Genomic DNA, 18,308 nt, shown 5'->3' with positions numbered 1-18,308 from the left:
GGAAAAAGAATAATCTTTTGAGTTGAGACGATCTGACTGAAGTAGTGATGAAGATGTTAAGGATTACCTCTTCGCATCGTGCCATTGGGGGTGTGAAAGTATTGAAAGTGTCAATGCAACAAGGTTCAAAAATTAATTGAAATATATACACTCAGAAATTTTTGTTTGTCATTACTTATATAATTTTTTTTTGAATGTTTATAAAGCACAATGTCTTCATATTTCATTAATTATTCAAAGCATCTTGAAGAAATTTTATAATAATTCTTTTAAAATTAAAATAAAATTTATTTTAGAACTACAGCTGAATGAGCAGTACTTTCGATGAAATCAAATTTGGTTATTTAATAGTTTAGAACAATAAATAAGAAAATAATACATCCTAATGCTTGATAAATTTTACATGGTTTACCGTAATTTGCAGATAAAATACAAAATTAACCCTGTAAAACTGCTAAAATCAATCTGGAAGATTAAAAAATCAAAAATTTTGTCTTCAAATCATTTAAGAAGGTTTTAAATATTGATTCCACAACATTTCTAAAATTAATCCAACAAAAATCAAAATTTCAAATTTTCTGTTCCTAAAATCGACTGAAAAGTTTACCTGAATCTATCCTATAAAACTGCTAAAATCCATCTTAAACTTCCACAAATTAAGAGTAGTATTTTAATATTGACCCTATACCAGGAGATAAAATTAAGAATATGCTTTTAAAAACTGTCTTCAGGAAATTATACCTTCAGATTTTTTTTTAAAATCAACCTCTTTTCTTTCTAAAATCTATCAACTTTGTTTTCTAAATCTAATCCCAAATAGGATATAATTTGAAAATTATATATTTTGAAAATTATAACCGTGGAAAATATATTATGCAAGTTTTGACAAAGGGAATATAAAAGATTTTTTAAAGATCTAAGTTTATTATCGACAAAAAATAGCATTTTTCAATAGTTTTTAATAATATTTTCCAGTTTTTTTTTTATTTTTACTGCTCATATATTTTTGTTTCACTTACATCGTATTTTAATGGTAAATTATGTAAATTTAACTGAATTTTTAAGGTTTGGATTGAGCTTTTAAAAACGGACAGGAAGATAAAAAAAATGTGTTAGGAATTGTAAAATCGGATTCAGATTAAAACCTTAATTCAATTAAATGTACTTTTTTGCCAAAGAATGATTGATTGCGACTGCCGCCGACTTACCACGACCGAAGCCATCAGGGTAATGGTTAAAAAACTGAATCATGATTTATATTATGCCACATTTGTGCCGTGTAAAGACCATTTTATCCGTTTTAAATAAATTCTTTACACGTTTGCTTAAAGGTTAAGAAAAAAACCAAATTTATAAGAATGATGGCCTTTTAATTGATCTTTCGCAACTATGGATTGAGTAAATGTTTGATCAACATTGGTTGATAACCGAAATAATCATTAGGTTAGCCCTCACGTGTTGACCTATCAAACCAATTGGCTAAATGCATGTAGGTCTTTATCTTTTGGAAAATCTCTGTAAATTTCTCTGGAAAAAAATCTGGAAAAGCCAGATGATCATGGGTGCAATGGGAGGTGACTTTGTGGTATTCCCTCCCGCACGTCATAAACGCCCCAGTGAGAGAAAGATCGTGGCGATAATCAACTGAAGAGTTGAGATACAGAATCACCACACAGTGTTTCACCAGGGAGAGACTCAAAACAAACAATTTCGCTGTGAATGCGAAAAGCTGGAAGGAGCCATGGGCAATTTATCACAGCGTCTGCACAAATTGAGATATAAATTCACCGTTTCGATCGGCACAAATTGGTCAAAATGCACCACAGATTTATTCATTTTCTTGTTACAACAACTGCTTGCTCTACCTCTCATTCATCCCTCCTTGTCTGCCCCGTTCAACAATTATAAATTGCACGAATATGAGGAAATGTCTGTGTATTTATGGTTTAAGGTGAACAAGAGAGGTGTACCCCTCTGTTGAAGTAAGAAAAAAAAATGCGTGTTGTTGGTTAGTCGTTTTGGTGGACTCTAAATACCTTTTGCAATCTGGGAAATGAAGTTGTTACATTGGCCAGAAGTACGCCTATTTGTTGCTCACATTAGTTTGTGGCATCAGCGAAGGAAAAAAAGACAATTCCCCGGTTAATTTGCTATTGAAATCTCTCCCTATCTCGCTGCAAGAACTGTTCCTTGGTCAAGATCTTGCGCAGATGGCAATATTTCATATTTTTAATCATCTCTAGATCATCTTCCTCGCTTTCTCAAATTCAATAATCTCATCTAACAATCATACGTTTTAATTAAAATAGGCCCCAGTGTGATAATATCTCAATATCACATAGGTTCCTCCCTCTCCACGCTATATATTGTTAAAATTACCTGACCAACTAAATGGATAGTTTAGTGTCTTGATTCTATGTCTCTTATGCTCACTGACTTTCCATCGTCACGATAACAAAGTGTTAATACTAGGATTTAACTCACCTGATGAAAGCCCAAATAGCTCTCAATGCTGTGCGTTGCGAAGAAGACTTCGCCCTCACATGTGAGAATCATTAGGAAACCATTAAGGGCCTACAAAAGAGTACAGAAAAAAATATATACATATATGTAAGGAGAAATAACAACATACACGTGAAAAAGAAAATACCACCAGTAATTCTCATTAATATTAATAAAAATGAGGAAATGCTTAAACTTTTATTCTTTCATGTAATTTTCTCTCTCTCAGTAAATATTTGATAATCCCTCTTTTCTTTAGTCTTCCAGACATTTCTCACACTTCCAGACCAATAAATCATGTATCATTTTGCATTAGTTTGTATTAAAAAAAATGTTTTTCATATAAAACAACATTAGACATATAAAACAATACAAAACAACTTAGTTCTAAACTAAAATGTCCTTTGTTCTGTCAAAGTTATGGACTCTGCCTATAAAATTTGTAAAAATCTTTCTATTTATTATTATTTTCATTCCCAGTGTCCTTGGAACTAACAAAATATAAAAAGCAAGGGGGTTTTAAACATGTATAAATTTAAAAATAAAGTATATTTTTCATCAATTTTATTATCTCCATTCCATATTTTATTTTTACAAAATGTTTATTGTCGGGAAATGTTCTGCAATTTATTTCAATATTTTTCTTTTTATATTAATTTGAATATTTGCATTTGGTTAAACAATAATGGTCAATACATATTAAATAGTATACCTATTTTCTTATTATCCTTATTATTCATGGTATAACATTCAGTAAATTTGAATTTTATTTACTCTGCAATTAATGTGAAATTAACTTTATTAGGTAATTTAAAATGAGTTGCCGGTTTATTTGCCAAAGGGGTTTAAAGCGTTGTAGGGTACTCGAATATAAAGAATATTTATTAAAGTGACCTTCAGCATTAGAGCCATAAGCAATGTAAGGGAAAGTGGGGCACCTTTGAATTGGGGCAGCTTTAAAACTGAACTTTTTCTCCTGTTTTTAAATAAAATTGAGCCTTATCATTAAGTAATTTATCTTGGCAATTTTTTTGTTGAGCTAAATTATATCATAATAAAGTCCAAGTTGCATTTTAAAAATAGGAGAAAAGGCCAATTTCAAAGCTACCCCAATCCAAATGTGCCCCACTTCCCCCTATCAAGAGCGTAACATCGATAATTTCTGTCGCGGTATTTTATTTATTCCATTTGATTCCTGATTCAATGTGGTATCCCATGAATCTCGATTATTCCATTTGTGATTCTGTTTAATATTGTATTCTAATTTTGAGAATTTTGAATGATACCACATAAAAGACGCAAAGAAACACTTGACCGTCGTTAACTGATTGGTCGCAGGTGATATGAGAGAGCTAAAATTAAGCTAAAATGATGGAAACTGAATTCTGTGATTCCATTTCATTTGAAATATTCTGTAAGGTAAAGTACCCTCGAGTCGACCGGTTCCTCGACTCGACTGGTGGTTAATATTTGAATGTTTTAATGATGAATTTCTATAAAATTGTCACAGATTCGTATTTATTTATTGAATAATTGACCTATTAATGTTAGAGCATACGCCAAATATTAGGGCAAATATAAATAAATTGAATAAATAACTCTACCCGGACGAATTGAGGAACTGGTCGACTTGAGGGCACTTTACCTTAATTGATGCAATTCGAAATTCCATCAGAATTTTTTCGATTATATTTGGATTCTATTAGAAAAATACGTTGGTATTCTTAACTCGGATAACTCCTTGCAATATACATATAAATGCATGAATAGCAATATCCTTGAAAGAATACGATAAAACATTTTTGCTTTTGGATGAAATCTTCAAAAGAGCAGATTATTTTTAATTACTTATTCTGTTAATTCTCAATAAAATGGGGTGGGAAAGCGTCCGAGACTTTGGGATCTGCTCGAACTCCCGAGAAGGAGCTCTGACTTTATATCTTCTCCTCCAAAAAAAAATCATGGTTCTGGAGGGGATGGACGGGGAGGAGGGTAATTTAGGTAAGTTAGTTCGCTAGAGAATATTGACTTGTGAAGGGTAAGGGTCGCCGAAGATCCGAAGTCAATATCTCATACCGTTTGGATTTTGGAAACCAGGATGGTGAGAATTTGAAAAAAATATTTGGATTGTTGCAACTGCTCTCTCGTGGAGTTTGAGCAAAAGGGGTGGCAAAGCGTCCCGCGCCTTGAGGAATGCTCGACCTTTTAACTAAATCAAGACCTTTTAATTAATTTTGCCAAAATCAGCTGACGCTTTATTTCCATTAAGGGCTCTACACATTGTCAGTATTTCTGTAGCTCATCTAGAAATTTAGCATTTTGTAGTAATGTATTTACACAAGTAGATGCTTCCCTTCAAAATTGTAAATTTTGATATACAGTGGAGGCCAAAATAATAGAATAACCTCCGCAAAGACCATTATTTTTCATTTAGCATTTTTTTTATTCCAATTCGTTAAAATAATTTTGATAAAGAAATGTTCAAATAATTACTTTACGTTAAATAAGTATTGTTTTGGCCGCTAGAGGTCTCTATTAGGTGAGATTCTTAACAATCTCACCTACTATAATCCTAACAAAATTTCATGTCGTCCGATCGACCTCAAATTTGGCCAAAATGTGTTTCGCCACTTCCTGATTCCGAATATATATGTGGCTAAGTTACGTTCCCGGCCGGCCGGCCGGCCGCTCTTTGGAGCTTAATAGCTCCTAAACTAAAAAAGATATCGACTTGCGGTTTTCGGCAAAGGTTATATATCGGGTGAAAATTGCAACTTGGTGCATAGACCCCCCACCCCCACCCCTCCTTCCGCCATTTTGAAGACCCCCCTTTTTTTGTTTTCTCAATAGCTCCGCCCCTATGGCATTCAGCGGACTCAAATTTTAGTATGTTATAGGCCTTAGAGCTTTCCATCAATACCAAACTTAAGGTCCCCCGACCCCCCTGACCCGAGCTATAAGGGTCTAAAAAAAATTTCTTAAAATGGCCATAACTCCGGTTCTAATTGTCAGAATTTAAAAAGTGAGGGCTTTTTGGAAAGCTCTTGTGAAATGCCACTTCCCCTTTTAACATTGCAAGTTCATAAAACCACCGCTAGGGGCGCTTTTTTTAAAAAGAAAATTTTTAAATCTTAAAAGTTAAATAACTCAAAAACTCCATTGTGCATCGGGCTGAAAATTTAGTATGTTGTAGCCGTTGATTATACCTATCAAACAAAAAAAACCTCAAGTCGATCTAAAACCCCTGACCCGAGCCATAAGGGGTCAAAGTTCGAACATTGACCGGCCTTTATCTCCGGTTCTAATTAACATAGCGACCTAAATTTTACCTTTTTGGTTTCGTCTCGATGAGCACTTTCAGATGGAAGTTCAAAAAGTCACCATAGGTGGCGCTGTGATAGCGTCAAAATTCATCGAAATTCAAAGTCACTTTTCTCAAAAACGGCTTTGTGCAAGTTAATAAAATTTTAGTATGTTGTAGTCCAGTCTAGGACGTTTCCAAAATGGTGCGTAAGCGCGCTGTGGTTAAAACAGAACCGGAGATATAAGGGGTCAAAGTTCACAAAATTCAAAAAATCATATCTCCGGTTCTATGTGACCGATTTTGATGAGTGAGGGCTTAAACGAAAGATCTCACCAAATGCTACAACTTTCTAGAATATTTGAACTTCGTGGGACCAACACCAGGGGCGCCACAGTCGAAAAACCAATTTCAATATCACATAACCTCAATTATCTCGACTGTCGCTGAACCGATTTTGATGATTACTTCAACATAATTGTAGAGCACATTTGTCTCTACATTTCGTCCATACATCATTTTCCGCTCAGACTACGCTATCACTCCGATTTTGCCGTTTAAGTGTGAAAAAAATGATTTTTCCCATAATAACGCTTTGAAATCACTCAGATGCCAATTTGACTGCCTCTACTCCACCAAGACACTTAAAATAGGGTTTTAAATGGAAAGTCCCACAAAATACAACAATTCTTTGATATAGTTGAAGTTCAACAAATGACTACTTGGGGAACTCTGGATGAAAAAACGAGTTAAGAAACAAAAAACCTCGATTATCTTGACTTCTGAGTAATCGATGAGATCATGTTCTATGGAAAAATTATAGAGAACATTCTGGTCTACATTTCACCCATATAACACTTTTCTGTCAGTTCATCCAAATCCTTGATATTTTGGTTTAAATACAAAATTTGTATAATTTCACGAATTTGATTCAAGATAACTGAATGGCGTCTCCCAACTTCAGCTCTAAATCGAATTTGCATGCACTCCGAGTTAGCTCACGTTAAGAATCTCACCTACATAAGCCGGTTAGGATTATCTGTCCCTTTTTCACAGAATACATCAATAGTGAAATTTGGTTTGAACAATACGATAGAAGTACTTTCATTTAAATTAAAAAAATGTGGTCTATAAATCGAATAAGTTTAAATTAAGCCATATTTAGAAACCATAAATGACAGTTTTCCAAGTTTTTTGGTCGAACTGAATTTCACTATTGACGTATTATGTGTAAAATAGAGACCTCTAGTGGCCAAAACAACCCATTATTCTACGATTAGAATAATTTTAAGATTTCTTCTTCAGAATTATATAAACAAATTGGGGAAAAATACAAAAGTAAAAAAAAATATATATATAAGCTTTACAAATTGATTCTATTATTTTGGCCGCGACTGTACCTTTGAAGCCATTTTCGAAATAAACTTTAGATAATATGGATCAGAAGACGATATATCTTATACCACTTTGTCTCTGATAGGTAACAGATTGATAATATCTCTTTGAATATGGCAAATAAAAATTGAGAATAAATGTTCTGCACAATTATAGTTATTTAAAAGACCAAATAATTTAGTCAGAAAAAATATCTCAACAAAATTATCTACCCCTTTGAATGTTTTCTTCCAAAAGTTCTTGAGAAAAAAGTCGCGAGAAAATTTCATGATTTCATATGCAAATGCGAAGAAATGGTGATTTATTGAGCACTCTTTATGCTTCCAAGAATGTTTTCTGAAAATATTGCGACAAATCCATCATTGAATTAACAAGGGTTGTTGCCGTTCTTGCCTCTTAAACTCCTCACTTTTTTTCTTTCTCTCTTCATGAATAATGAGACCCCATTAACTTTTTATTCAATCGAGAAAGAGAGATGGGAAAAAATTCACCATAATAAACATCACTTCCTGGCCCTAAGCAATTGGAAATTCGTCTAATAGTGGGTTGTTATGAGACTTTCCTCCTTCATCTTTAGACAGCCGCTTTTGGATTCCGTCTCGTTCTAAATTCCAAATGGAAGAAGCACTTGAGAGTGCTCCGGAAAAAAGATTCCACGTTCTAGACAGTTCATTGAGGAGAATCGAGTTAAAGGAAAGTAATTATATCAAAATTTGTACATTGATAAACACACAGAGAAGTCAGAGTCAAAAAGATGAAAGAAGTCTGAAAAAGTGATGCTCCTCGAGAGAATTGATGAGTGTTGGATGGAAGACAAAAAGACACCGTCGCGACCCTTTACATATTTTTTCCCCAGTTCATCCAAACATACTCCTGTGAAATGATCTCACTGAATTCTCAGACATGATTCTGATCTTCGCGGGATGCGGGACATTAATGCGATTTTAATAACGAGAAGACGCAGATATCTCTAAAATCTCACCGTGCCATCAGATGAAGGGGAAAATACTGTATAATTTTACTACGTTTAATTTCAATTTATTAAAAACCCATTGAAGCAGTTAGTCTCCTGGTTTAACCACAAAAATTACTCTACTCTTGTACTTGAAGGTCTATCTTCTTTGTTCTTTTCTCAATGTATCTCTCTTGTCTTTAATCGAGGGTGAAGATGAGAGAATTTAGCGAAATTTACATTTTGCATTCATGGGAATTGATAATTTGAGAAAATTCATGCTTTTATCTGTGCATCATTAGATGAGTTGTAATTTATTGCGTCGTTGTAAGGCATTTATTGAAATTTTTGTAGAAATATATTTAAGTAGAACTTCTCCATGCTAAGCTCAACGACACGTTGCAATAAAGAGCTCTGTGATCTATGATCTTTGATAATATTTGTGATTTACTTATCGTAAGAAAAATTTTATATGGAGAAAGACTTTTTAATTCCGCGATGATTGTATATATCAAAATTTTAAATAAACATAAAAAATTAGAGATAAAATCTTAGAATTCTTATATTTTTTTTATTGCTCGCACTCCTCAGAAAAAGTGAAATATATAAGCGTTTTTACGTCACAGATTTTATCCGTCTGGGCATCTAATGTAAAATTTATAGACCAAACAGTTAGAGATATTGACTTGAGATGTGCGAGAGTTCCCCTTATTAATCGATACTGGAACCTTTAAAGTTTGTGGAACTAAACTTTGCGAAATATTCGAATTGATAGACCAACTTTTAGAACAGAAAGTCTAAAATTCGAGCATGCAGCAAATTTAAGTGGCTTTGTTAGCCACCTTTTTACTAAGGATTAAGGATTTTATTTAAGGTTCATCTGTTCAAGTAAGCAATATTGTGAAATTACTGAGTGTAAAATCCTTTGGGGGAAGTGAGGTAGCTATAAAATAAAGTTTTTTTTTTTATCCTATTTCAAAATGAAACTGGACCTTACCGTGTTATAATGTAGTTTTACAAACTAATTGAGAAACTAAACTGTATTATGATAAGGTTGATTTCAATTTAAAAAACCTTTAAAAGGTTTCCAGAAAATACAAATGAGTGATAATTTTTGTTCTTGTAAAAATTTTTTTTTTATAGTTATTGTAGTTTCTAGTGCCAAGAGGTTTTAGGTTAAAAAATATTGGAAAAACAAAAAAAAAGATCATTAAAATTCATTAATTAATTTGATAATTTGGAAATTCTCATTTTTGAGCTTATATTTACCATATAGCAAATGCTTGGTTGTATATTAGAGGCTATTAGCCTAATTTACAAATAAAGCTAACGATTTATGAAATACCTGGAGATTTGTGAAAAATTCATTCATTCTTTTATTCATTCATTTATTTTCAACCGCTTATCTCTATTGGGCTCGCGGGCCCATGACACCAAGCTTAACAGCCCACGCCTGTCGATCCTCCGCCACATCAGGAAAGATGTTCGGCTTCGATCCCAAGGCGCTCCTACGCAAGATCCTAAATTTTATTCAACCACCTTGTCCTAGGTCTGCCCCGAGGTCGAGGTCTCCTCACAATGGCTTGCATAGCTTCATTTATGAAAAATATGCTAGATTTCTACTACCTTCTACTTTGCGATTACTTAAAATTTTTTTGAAAAATTGATTTTAGATAGGGTAAGTGTGCCAAATTTCGGCCAGTTTGCAATTTCGGCCACCTTTTTTGTTCCTCGAATTTAAATGAACTTTTAGATTTTACGTACTCTAGAGATTATGCAATGCAAAAGAATAACAAAAAATGTAGTTTCGACAAACGAGATGACGTGAAAAAGATATTGGAAGAATTGACGAAGGGCAAGGAACTATGAGAATGGAGGTGGCCGAAATAGGGCACCAAAGAAAGCTATGTCTATATTTTTATTCATTTTAAAATGTATTAAGAATGATTTTAGAGTAAATAAAGACGATAAACTGTCTACAAGGTTCTAAGTAACACTCCTTAAGTAGAAGGAATGAAAAAATGAATTTCTATTAAAGATATTACATTTCAAACTTGAGACTTTGACGCTTGCATGCAACTATGCCGAAATTTGGCTCACTTACCCTATCCAGACATAATAATTTTCTTCATGCAACACCGGTGTTTCTATCGTCTTAGGGGTGGGGCAGTTTCAGACATGCATGTCTTCCGAAAAATTAATTTTTTTGATTATAATTCTATATTTGGAAAATATGTTGTGGTTTTTCAAATAGCCAGTACCCAAGAAAAATAATCTGGAATTAGTTTGAAAAATGAGTCTTTCAATAAAATTTTTGGTGTTGGAAATTGATCCACATTTCCCTATGTTGAAAAGTATCCTTATTTTGTTGACATGAACGAAAAAAATAAAAGTCAAAGTTCTATATTTTGCTATCGAATAAATAACACGATATGATGTTGTGTTTGGACGTTTCTTAGAATAATTTTTTAAAATAAAAATAATTTATTATGACCAGCGCACAATAACTTTTGTTTGTAAACATGTTTTCAAAATTTCCCATGAGAATAAGCGAGATGACTACATCTAGATCTCACTCACTCTCAATGAAATGTCAAAAACATGTTTACTAAACAAAAGTTATTGTGTGTTGTGCATTATGCTCAATGCACAATAGCTCTTGTTTGTAAATATGTTGTCAAAATTGGCTGTGAGAGTGAGCAAGATGTCTAGATCTAGATCTCACTCACTCTCATTGAAATCTCAAAAACATGTTTACTAAATAAAAGTTATTGTGCGTTGAGCATTAATCGTATCGGGATATTTTTCGTTACAATAATAAATAATAATAATAAAAGGTATTTAGTCTTCACAAAAAATATATTGCTGTTAATAACATTGTCATTGTGTTTTATAATACTTGAATACAACAATACATGTGTTTATTTCCGATATTGCAATTTAATAGCCTCAATTAATCAACAATAATGAGCAATATGACTACTAATATTTCTAGTTCGTTTTGATAAGTCAAAAGTTTACTTAATAGACAGCAGATAACGCTGAATGTTCGTCACAATTAATAAATTCGATTTTCTTTTCTAAAATTGGCTAAAATCAATGCAAATTGCAGCATTTTCCCTAGTGTCGGTGTAAAAAGTCGCACAGCTTTTGACTTTTGTGGTATGTTAGGATAATTAATAATTCCCGGGGTTGACATGCGAGAGAGGTACAAGAAAGGCCTTTCGGGAGTTGGCGTGTGAAAGGAAGATGATGACAAATAACCAAATAATACTAAACTTTTCCACCTTTTTCGCTTCATTTTTCATTAGACGCACGACAGTGTCAGTCGCCTCGTGATTTCAGCTACAGGTTGCCTCACTTCCTCCCCGTCACATTACATATTGATCTCTAATTGTCTCACACTTCTTTCTCATGCTAACATTTTTTTTGCCTCAACTCATGCCACAATCAATCAGTATGTGAGGCGATTGATTTCACTTTTAACCCCATCTCGCGAGGGGCGCGTGCAATTTGCCATTGGGGAGGCACTTGAGGTGGAGAGTGAGCCAGGGTGTGGGAAAAACCTACATCCTCTACCCAAAAAATCTACACATAGGTCGCCCAAATGCGACATCTGTAGCGTGCCGCTCGCAAAGTCTCGTGATGTTGACTTGGAGCGTCCGGAGGAAGGTCTGCCTAGGCAAGGCAGTGAGCCTTCGCCCTTTCGCAGAACGCAACTTGGTGTACGATTTAGAACGATTAGTATCGCAATGGAGGCCGCCAAATGCAATTTAAGAGAGACTTTTTGCGCACATCGAGACGTGGGAGCGTGTGAATTTCTCTGAAAATTTTGCGTTTCACCAGGATATAAATCTAAAATTGCACACTTCTGACGCGGAGACTCACACTCTTTTGCAAATTTCCACCCACCGGTTGCATTTAGATTGGCGTTTGTGACGGTAATTAAATTTTTCGAATATGTACTTGAGCACTTGAGGTGATGCCAATCAATCGTTTTTTACGTGTACACTCTCATTCGATATGTTTGTTTATTTGCATAAATATCTGTTAAAATAACAGAAAATTATAAATTGAATTAAATTTTGAGCATCAAATTTTACCCTGAGGATGATTGTCGAAAAGGCTTGGGAGTATGCAATTCCACTCTATGCTTGTTTCATAGATTTGGAAAAAGCATATGACCGAGTACCGAGAGAACAACTTTGGGATGTACTGCACGAGTACGGACTGGATGAAGAATTGGTAGGAGCCATTCAGTCATTGTACAGAGACTGTAGTAGCTGTGTTCGTGTAAACGGATCCAAATCGGAAGGTTTTCAAGTGAGTGTTGGACTGCGTCAAGGGTGTGTTCTATCACCATTGTTGTTCATAATATACATGGACAAGATTATGGAACGCAGTCGGGGGCGGAATGCGATTCGTATTGGGGATTTCAGGGTGAGCCATCTCCTCTATGCAGATGATTTGGTTCTTTTTGGATCTTCCGAAGAAGAGCTTCAGCGCACACTTGACCGATTTGTAAATGTTTGTGCCGAAACAGGTATGAAGGTGAACGACAAAAAGTCGGAGGTAATGGTGATTTCCCGACAATCTGTGAAATGCACTCTACATGTTAGTGGAGACTCATTGACACAGGTGGAGAAGTTCAAGTATCTCGGGGTGTTATTCACGAGTGATGGTAGGATGGAGGCAGAACTCTCGTCGCGAATCGGTCAGGCTTCTGCAGTAATGAGGGAGCTTGGCAGAAGCGTGTTGAGGAAGGTCGAGCTTAGTCGATCGGCTAAATTATCGGTTTTCAAAGCTGTGTTCATTCCTATTCTCACCTATGGTCATGAGATTTGGGTAATGACCGAAAGGGTAAGATCGCGAGTACAAGCTGCCGAGATGAGGTACCTTCGAGCGGTAAAGGGAATCACTCGTAGAGATCGAGTGAGGAATGTGGCCGTTCGTGAGGAACTAAGAGTCGAGGAGCTGCTTCTTCGGGTTGAGAGATCACAACTTCGATGGTATGGACATGTTCAACGCATGAATGAAGAAAGATTCCCCAGAAAAGCTATGCAAGCCATTGTGAGGAGACCTCGACCTCGAGGCAGACCTAGGACAAGGTGGCTGAATCAAATTCAGAAGCTTGCCTTGGAACGCCTCGGGATCGAACCCGAACATCTTCCTGAAGTGGCGGGGGACCGACAGGCGTGGGCTGCTAGATTGGATGTCATGGGCCCGCGACCCCAATAGGGATAAGCGGTTGAAAATGAATGAATGAATCAAATTCTAGCCGAATTTCAATTCAGCTAACAACATATATGCATTTTCAGCAGAATTTTGCCAACCTTAAAATATGCTGAAAACATTGTTTTATTCAGCTAACTGTACTCGCTGGGAGATCGACCCACATTTTTATGTTAAAGTGGTGTCTGTCTCTTTATATGCATAGCTTGGGTACTTTTTTTGACAGTTCGATCTTTGAATATGCACAACTTTTTTTTGAAATTCCTAACGGTTTTTTTTCTTTTAAAAAATTATTATTCTTTTATTTTTTTATATTTTCCCGTATTATTTTAACTATAATATGAGACAGAAAAAATAAAATTTATAAAATTAAAAACGAGAAAAATTAGTTACCAAGAAAATTTCCTTTATTTACTTTTTCAAAATGTAAACAAATTGATTTTGAATGCAACCGATACAAAAGCTGTGCATCGACACGTTATGCATATAGAGAGACACCACTGTATTACTAAAGCGTTACATAAGCTTCAAAATCGGAAGCTCAGGGCAAAATGGAGAAGACCGAAAATTTTAAAACTCAATATATTTTAAGATCAAAAAAACAAGGCTTCAAATCTTTACCATATTGTACAAAGTGTTTGCTTTCTTTTTAAATGTTTAAATTTTTGAGGAATTAGTCAGAAATATGGAAAATTTCCTTCATAAAACTTATCATCACAAGCTACACTAAAATCGTGCTTTCTCAATTGATATCGTTCGAGTTAAGTTAAATTTTATAAAATATTTTATTATCAGTTTTTGCAGTTATTTATCAAAATGACACTAGTTCTTTGTAGCTGATCAATGATAAGACCTGATAGTCCACAGCTTGGTAGGGGAAAGTGCCCATGCTTTGCACGGCCCCAAGCTTTACAATAACTAAATTTTTCCTATGTTTCTGAATAAATACGATTCCGCAATATATTTTAAAAACAAGACTTTCTCCTAGTTTTTAAAATACAGAATAGATGAGTAATATTTATTGAAAAACATACGAAAAATTTAGTCATTGTAAAGCTTGGGACCGTGTAAAGTATGGGCACTTTCCCCTATTTAGTTCAGTTTTGAAAATACGAAAGGGCTACTTTTTATTTCTAACTAACACCATGCAACTTTGGTCTGTAAAAAAATAGTGCGTAAAAACACAATTTTGATCAGCTATGTATTTAGATATTTATGGCTCCGGCACACCTTTTAGATCAGGAAATTTTCATTAAGTCAAAATTCACATCTTTTTCTTTCTTAACTCTTTAGGGACGATTAGGTCACCCGAGACCTAAAACTGTAATTTTTCCTACGGCTTTCTAAAGCTGCATTTTTCTCTAAAAATTTAGAAAAAATGATTTTTTCCGACTCTCGTTTTTGACCTTCTCGTCCTTAAAGGGTTAAAAGTTTAGCATATGTCTATTATCGCACTCTCCTTCTTCTTCTCTTGAACATCACACCAAATTAAATTTAGTTGAGTCCAATTTTGAGTTCGAAAGAGTAGGATAGACTTAAGCGACTTAACCAAATCTTTTGAGGAAGACAGGGACCCGAAATTTGATTTCAAGAAATTATACCGAGCTAAAAGGTGTGGCGAAGGCATTAGTTTAGAACTTTAAAGGTGGTGAAATCATAACGTAAGGCTTGGTAAATTGTAAAAAACGTAAAATACAGTATATTAGATTTTCTCTATACAATTATTTGAGATGATAATTGTGTAAATTAAATTCATATTATTTTATTTGTTTTTTGTTATTAAAATTTGATCCTTATTCAAGAAATTTAATTTCTTAATGGGCAACAAAAAGTTTAACTATTAACAATATCAAACAGTAAATTGCAAATAATTCCATTGATTTATGTTTACTAAGGGAATAGCACCACGGATCGGAATGTTAAGAGACATGCTCCATATTTAGTTGGAAATATAAGTCCCAAAACACTTTTTGGTATTTTTGTTTTTGCTAGTTAGTCTGTTAATTATTCATTTAACTATATATGTGCATTTGATTTTAAAATCTTTACAATAATGTAATAAAAATAGGGGTAATTGCAAACTTGCACTCTGTACCTCGGATCGTCGCGAATTTAATCAGGTGGCCACAGAAAATTGGTTTTATAAATTAAATCTGAGCTAATGCACTACATTCTTGTGAGAGTTAAATGGTAGAAAGTAGGTAATAATTTTTAAAAACTCATTTGAATTGGTGCAATAATACGGTATTAACCTGACGATCCGTGGAACACTGCCGATCGCTGGTACTCTTCCCTTACGCCCATTAATAAATCAGTTATAATATTTTTGTTTATTTGATTATATTTTAATGTAAATTATTACTGAGTGAATTTTGTATTTTGGGGTGTCAAAAAACTCTGTATTGCATTTAAATAAATTTTTATACTTCATAATTCTACTAATAACTTTTATGTTAATCAATTGCCAAGTTTAAAATATAAAAAAGTTATGTGTGAAATCTTCTCATACGCCCTTAGAATAGCACAACTACAAAAAGCTGTCTTGATTAAAGAAGTTACTGGTTTGTTGGGTAATACATAAACTCTGGCAGTAGAAAATTACAGTCAATAAATAACCGTGAAGGATGAAATTAATCAGTGATCCGATTAAAATCAATTTCTTCATCTTCAATAGCATCCATTATCACTGCTCTAATTGCAATTAATTGGTAATTACTGGAGTGTTTTATTTTTCACAGTGTTGTCTTTTTTTCTCATTCACTCATCAATTTCATTCCTGATGCCTCCTCATTCTTCAACACTAAATTGCCTTGAAAGAATATGCGTGAGACGTTAAAGAGTTTAAAAAAGGTGGTGCTCTTACCTGAAGGAACATATCGCCGTCCAGGAGATTGTGCTCGAGAACACCCAATTCTCGACTCCGGTAGCTATCGTGGGAGTGTATGTGGGATAGCATCCCATTTTCCTCCTTGTCTTTAAGCATTACCACTGCAAAGAAATGGAAAATAAAGTTAAAATTAATTGAATTTCTGAGAAATTGGTATTTCGGGATATATTTGAAGATAGAGATTGATATCTTTGAGAAAGAAGGGCATGTGACAAATTGATATGAATTCCTATTTCGTTAGTCCTTTAACCCTTTTGACAAGAACGGGTTCCAGAAAACATCATTTGGCCAAAGACGGATTACTGACTTAATCCTTCTATTGGAAATCTACCTCTACATTCACCCACGGATCAATTACTGTAATTAATCTCTCGATTCAAGAATATTTCACCAAAAGGCCGAATTTTTCTTACAGAGCGGAAGATGAAAATTTGATTGAGTGAATGATCCTTGCAACATATTAGGATCCCCTATTGAGTATGTCGGAAGAATGACTTTCAATTCTTGCGTGAATTAACCTCTGACACACAACTCAATTATTTGCTCATCTGACCATGTCTTCCCAAATATTCATTGCACAATCAGTACTCGAGATCGACTGAAAAAAAAGGTGAACCCTCTATGAAGGAAAGGCAATTGGTGAGGGCAGAGCTATTAGGGTGGCACAAGAGTGATTTGACGATTAAAGGATGATTTGGATGGTAAACATTGGGTGAGTGCCAACAAAAAGAGCATTAGTCAAGCCCATTTGGTACACAATAATCCATTTGGATGAATCCTCCACGTGCATTCAATTGGTGAAAAAGAGTCATTGCAATTTATTTACGCAGCGACACGTGCAAGAAGTGTTTTCTGTTTGGCCACATTTCAAACCATTTGCAGAAAAATGTAGAGGCAAGGATGTTGAAGATAATTGTTCAACTTGCGTTATTTCATTGATGTCTCTTCTTGCCATTACATTAATAAAGACTTATGAATTAATAAATGTATAACTCGAGTCATTTGGTACCAAAGCACTGATCAGCAATCCACAGTGATACTGTCATAAAGACAGTGAATAAGCAATAATCGTAAAATACAAATTCTTCAAGTCAAAGGGCTAAGATGAGCCCATGAACAAAAAAAAAACAGAAGTTTGAACTACAAAGCAGCATATTCCAGCATATCGATCGCATTCAAATGACCAATTTCATCCATCCAAGCAATGTTTGCAATGTGATGAATTGATAAGAATTCTTCCTCTTCATTTTAATAACATAAATAACTCATGCAGATAAAAAAAAGAAACATTGGCAAAACATTTTTCCCTGAGGCGTGAATCAACCATCTCTAATTATTTTGGTATCTTCATTAGTAAAAAGGTACGAAGAGCGAGCACCACTATTTTCATCACTTCTTGTACCTTTGCTTCTCACCACCAAAATACAATTCATATTTTATGGCCAATTTATGGTGTATGTCGAATAAAAAAAATGCAAATACCAAATGTTTATTAGCTTCTCTCAATAAATATCGTCTTTCGTCATTACAATATGACGCCGTTCATTATCTCGCACAAAGTTAAATTGAAATGTTTTTCGGCATTTTAGTTGCAGTTTTCGGGGACGTCTTGCCAAAGGAAGTTGTAAAACAAACGCGTGAATTTCTTCATGCAAATTACTTCTTTAGCAGTAGTAAACTATCAATCAGTCCTTATAACTTTATGGTTAATGTGATTCTCTGCTTGCACGTCGATTTTGCTTTTGAGACTTTGAAAGCTACATTTTGTGGACAACCAATCACGATAAGAAATTTAGTTTTATCGGGTAAAATTAATTTATGAACAAACAGTTCATGATAATAATAATTTTGGTACAACATTCTATATACGAAACTAAACTTTTTGCAAAGGAATTTTGGAAGCTAGAAAAATTCCTAGTTATCTAATGGGGATTCGAACCCGGGACATTGCATCGTAGAGCAGGTGGGAGAAAGCGCGCTACCTTCGAACGACTCAAGCTTCGGACAATTCAATTTCTTCTCTATGTTCCTTATGGATT

At 34.3% G+C, this 18,308-nt stretch overlaps 1 protein-coding gene across 2 annotated transcripts in view; it reads right to left on the bottom strand.

Annotated features, from left to right (window-relative positions):
- LOC129799782 (aryl hydrocarbon receptor protein 1) overlaps positions 1-18,308 on the bottom strand; it is a 123,711-nt gene that overhangs the window by 9,959 nt on the left and 95,444 nt on the right. For both annotated transcript variants that reach the window (XM_055843997.1, XM_055843998.1), the window contains 2 exons: positions 16,246-16,370; positions 2,485-2,574 (listed from right to left, as the gene is read on the bottom strand). In XM_055843997.1, coding sequence (XP_055699972.1) covers positions 2,485-2,574; positions 16,246-16,370 — 215 coding nt within the window. The remainder of the gene's footprint in view (positions 1-2,484; positions 2,575-16,245; positions 16,371-18,308) is intronic.

Source organism: Phlebotomus papatasi, chromosome 1 (genome assembly GCF_024763615.1).
Source record: "Phlebotomus papatasi isolate M1 chromosome 1, Ppap_2.1, whole genome shotgun sequence".
Classification (NCBI taxonomy): Eukaryota; Metazoa; Arthropoda; class Insecta; order Diptera; family Psychodidae; genus Phlebotomus; species Phlebotomus papatasi.
The sequence above is the reverse complement of the archived record's forward strand: the minus strand, read 5'-3'. Positions and strand labels throughout refer to the sequence as shown.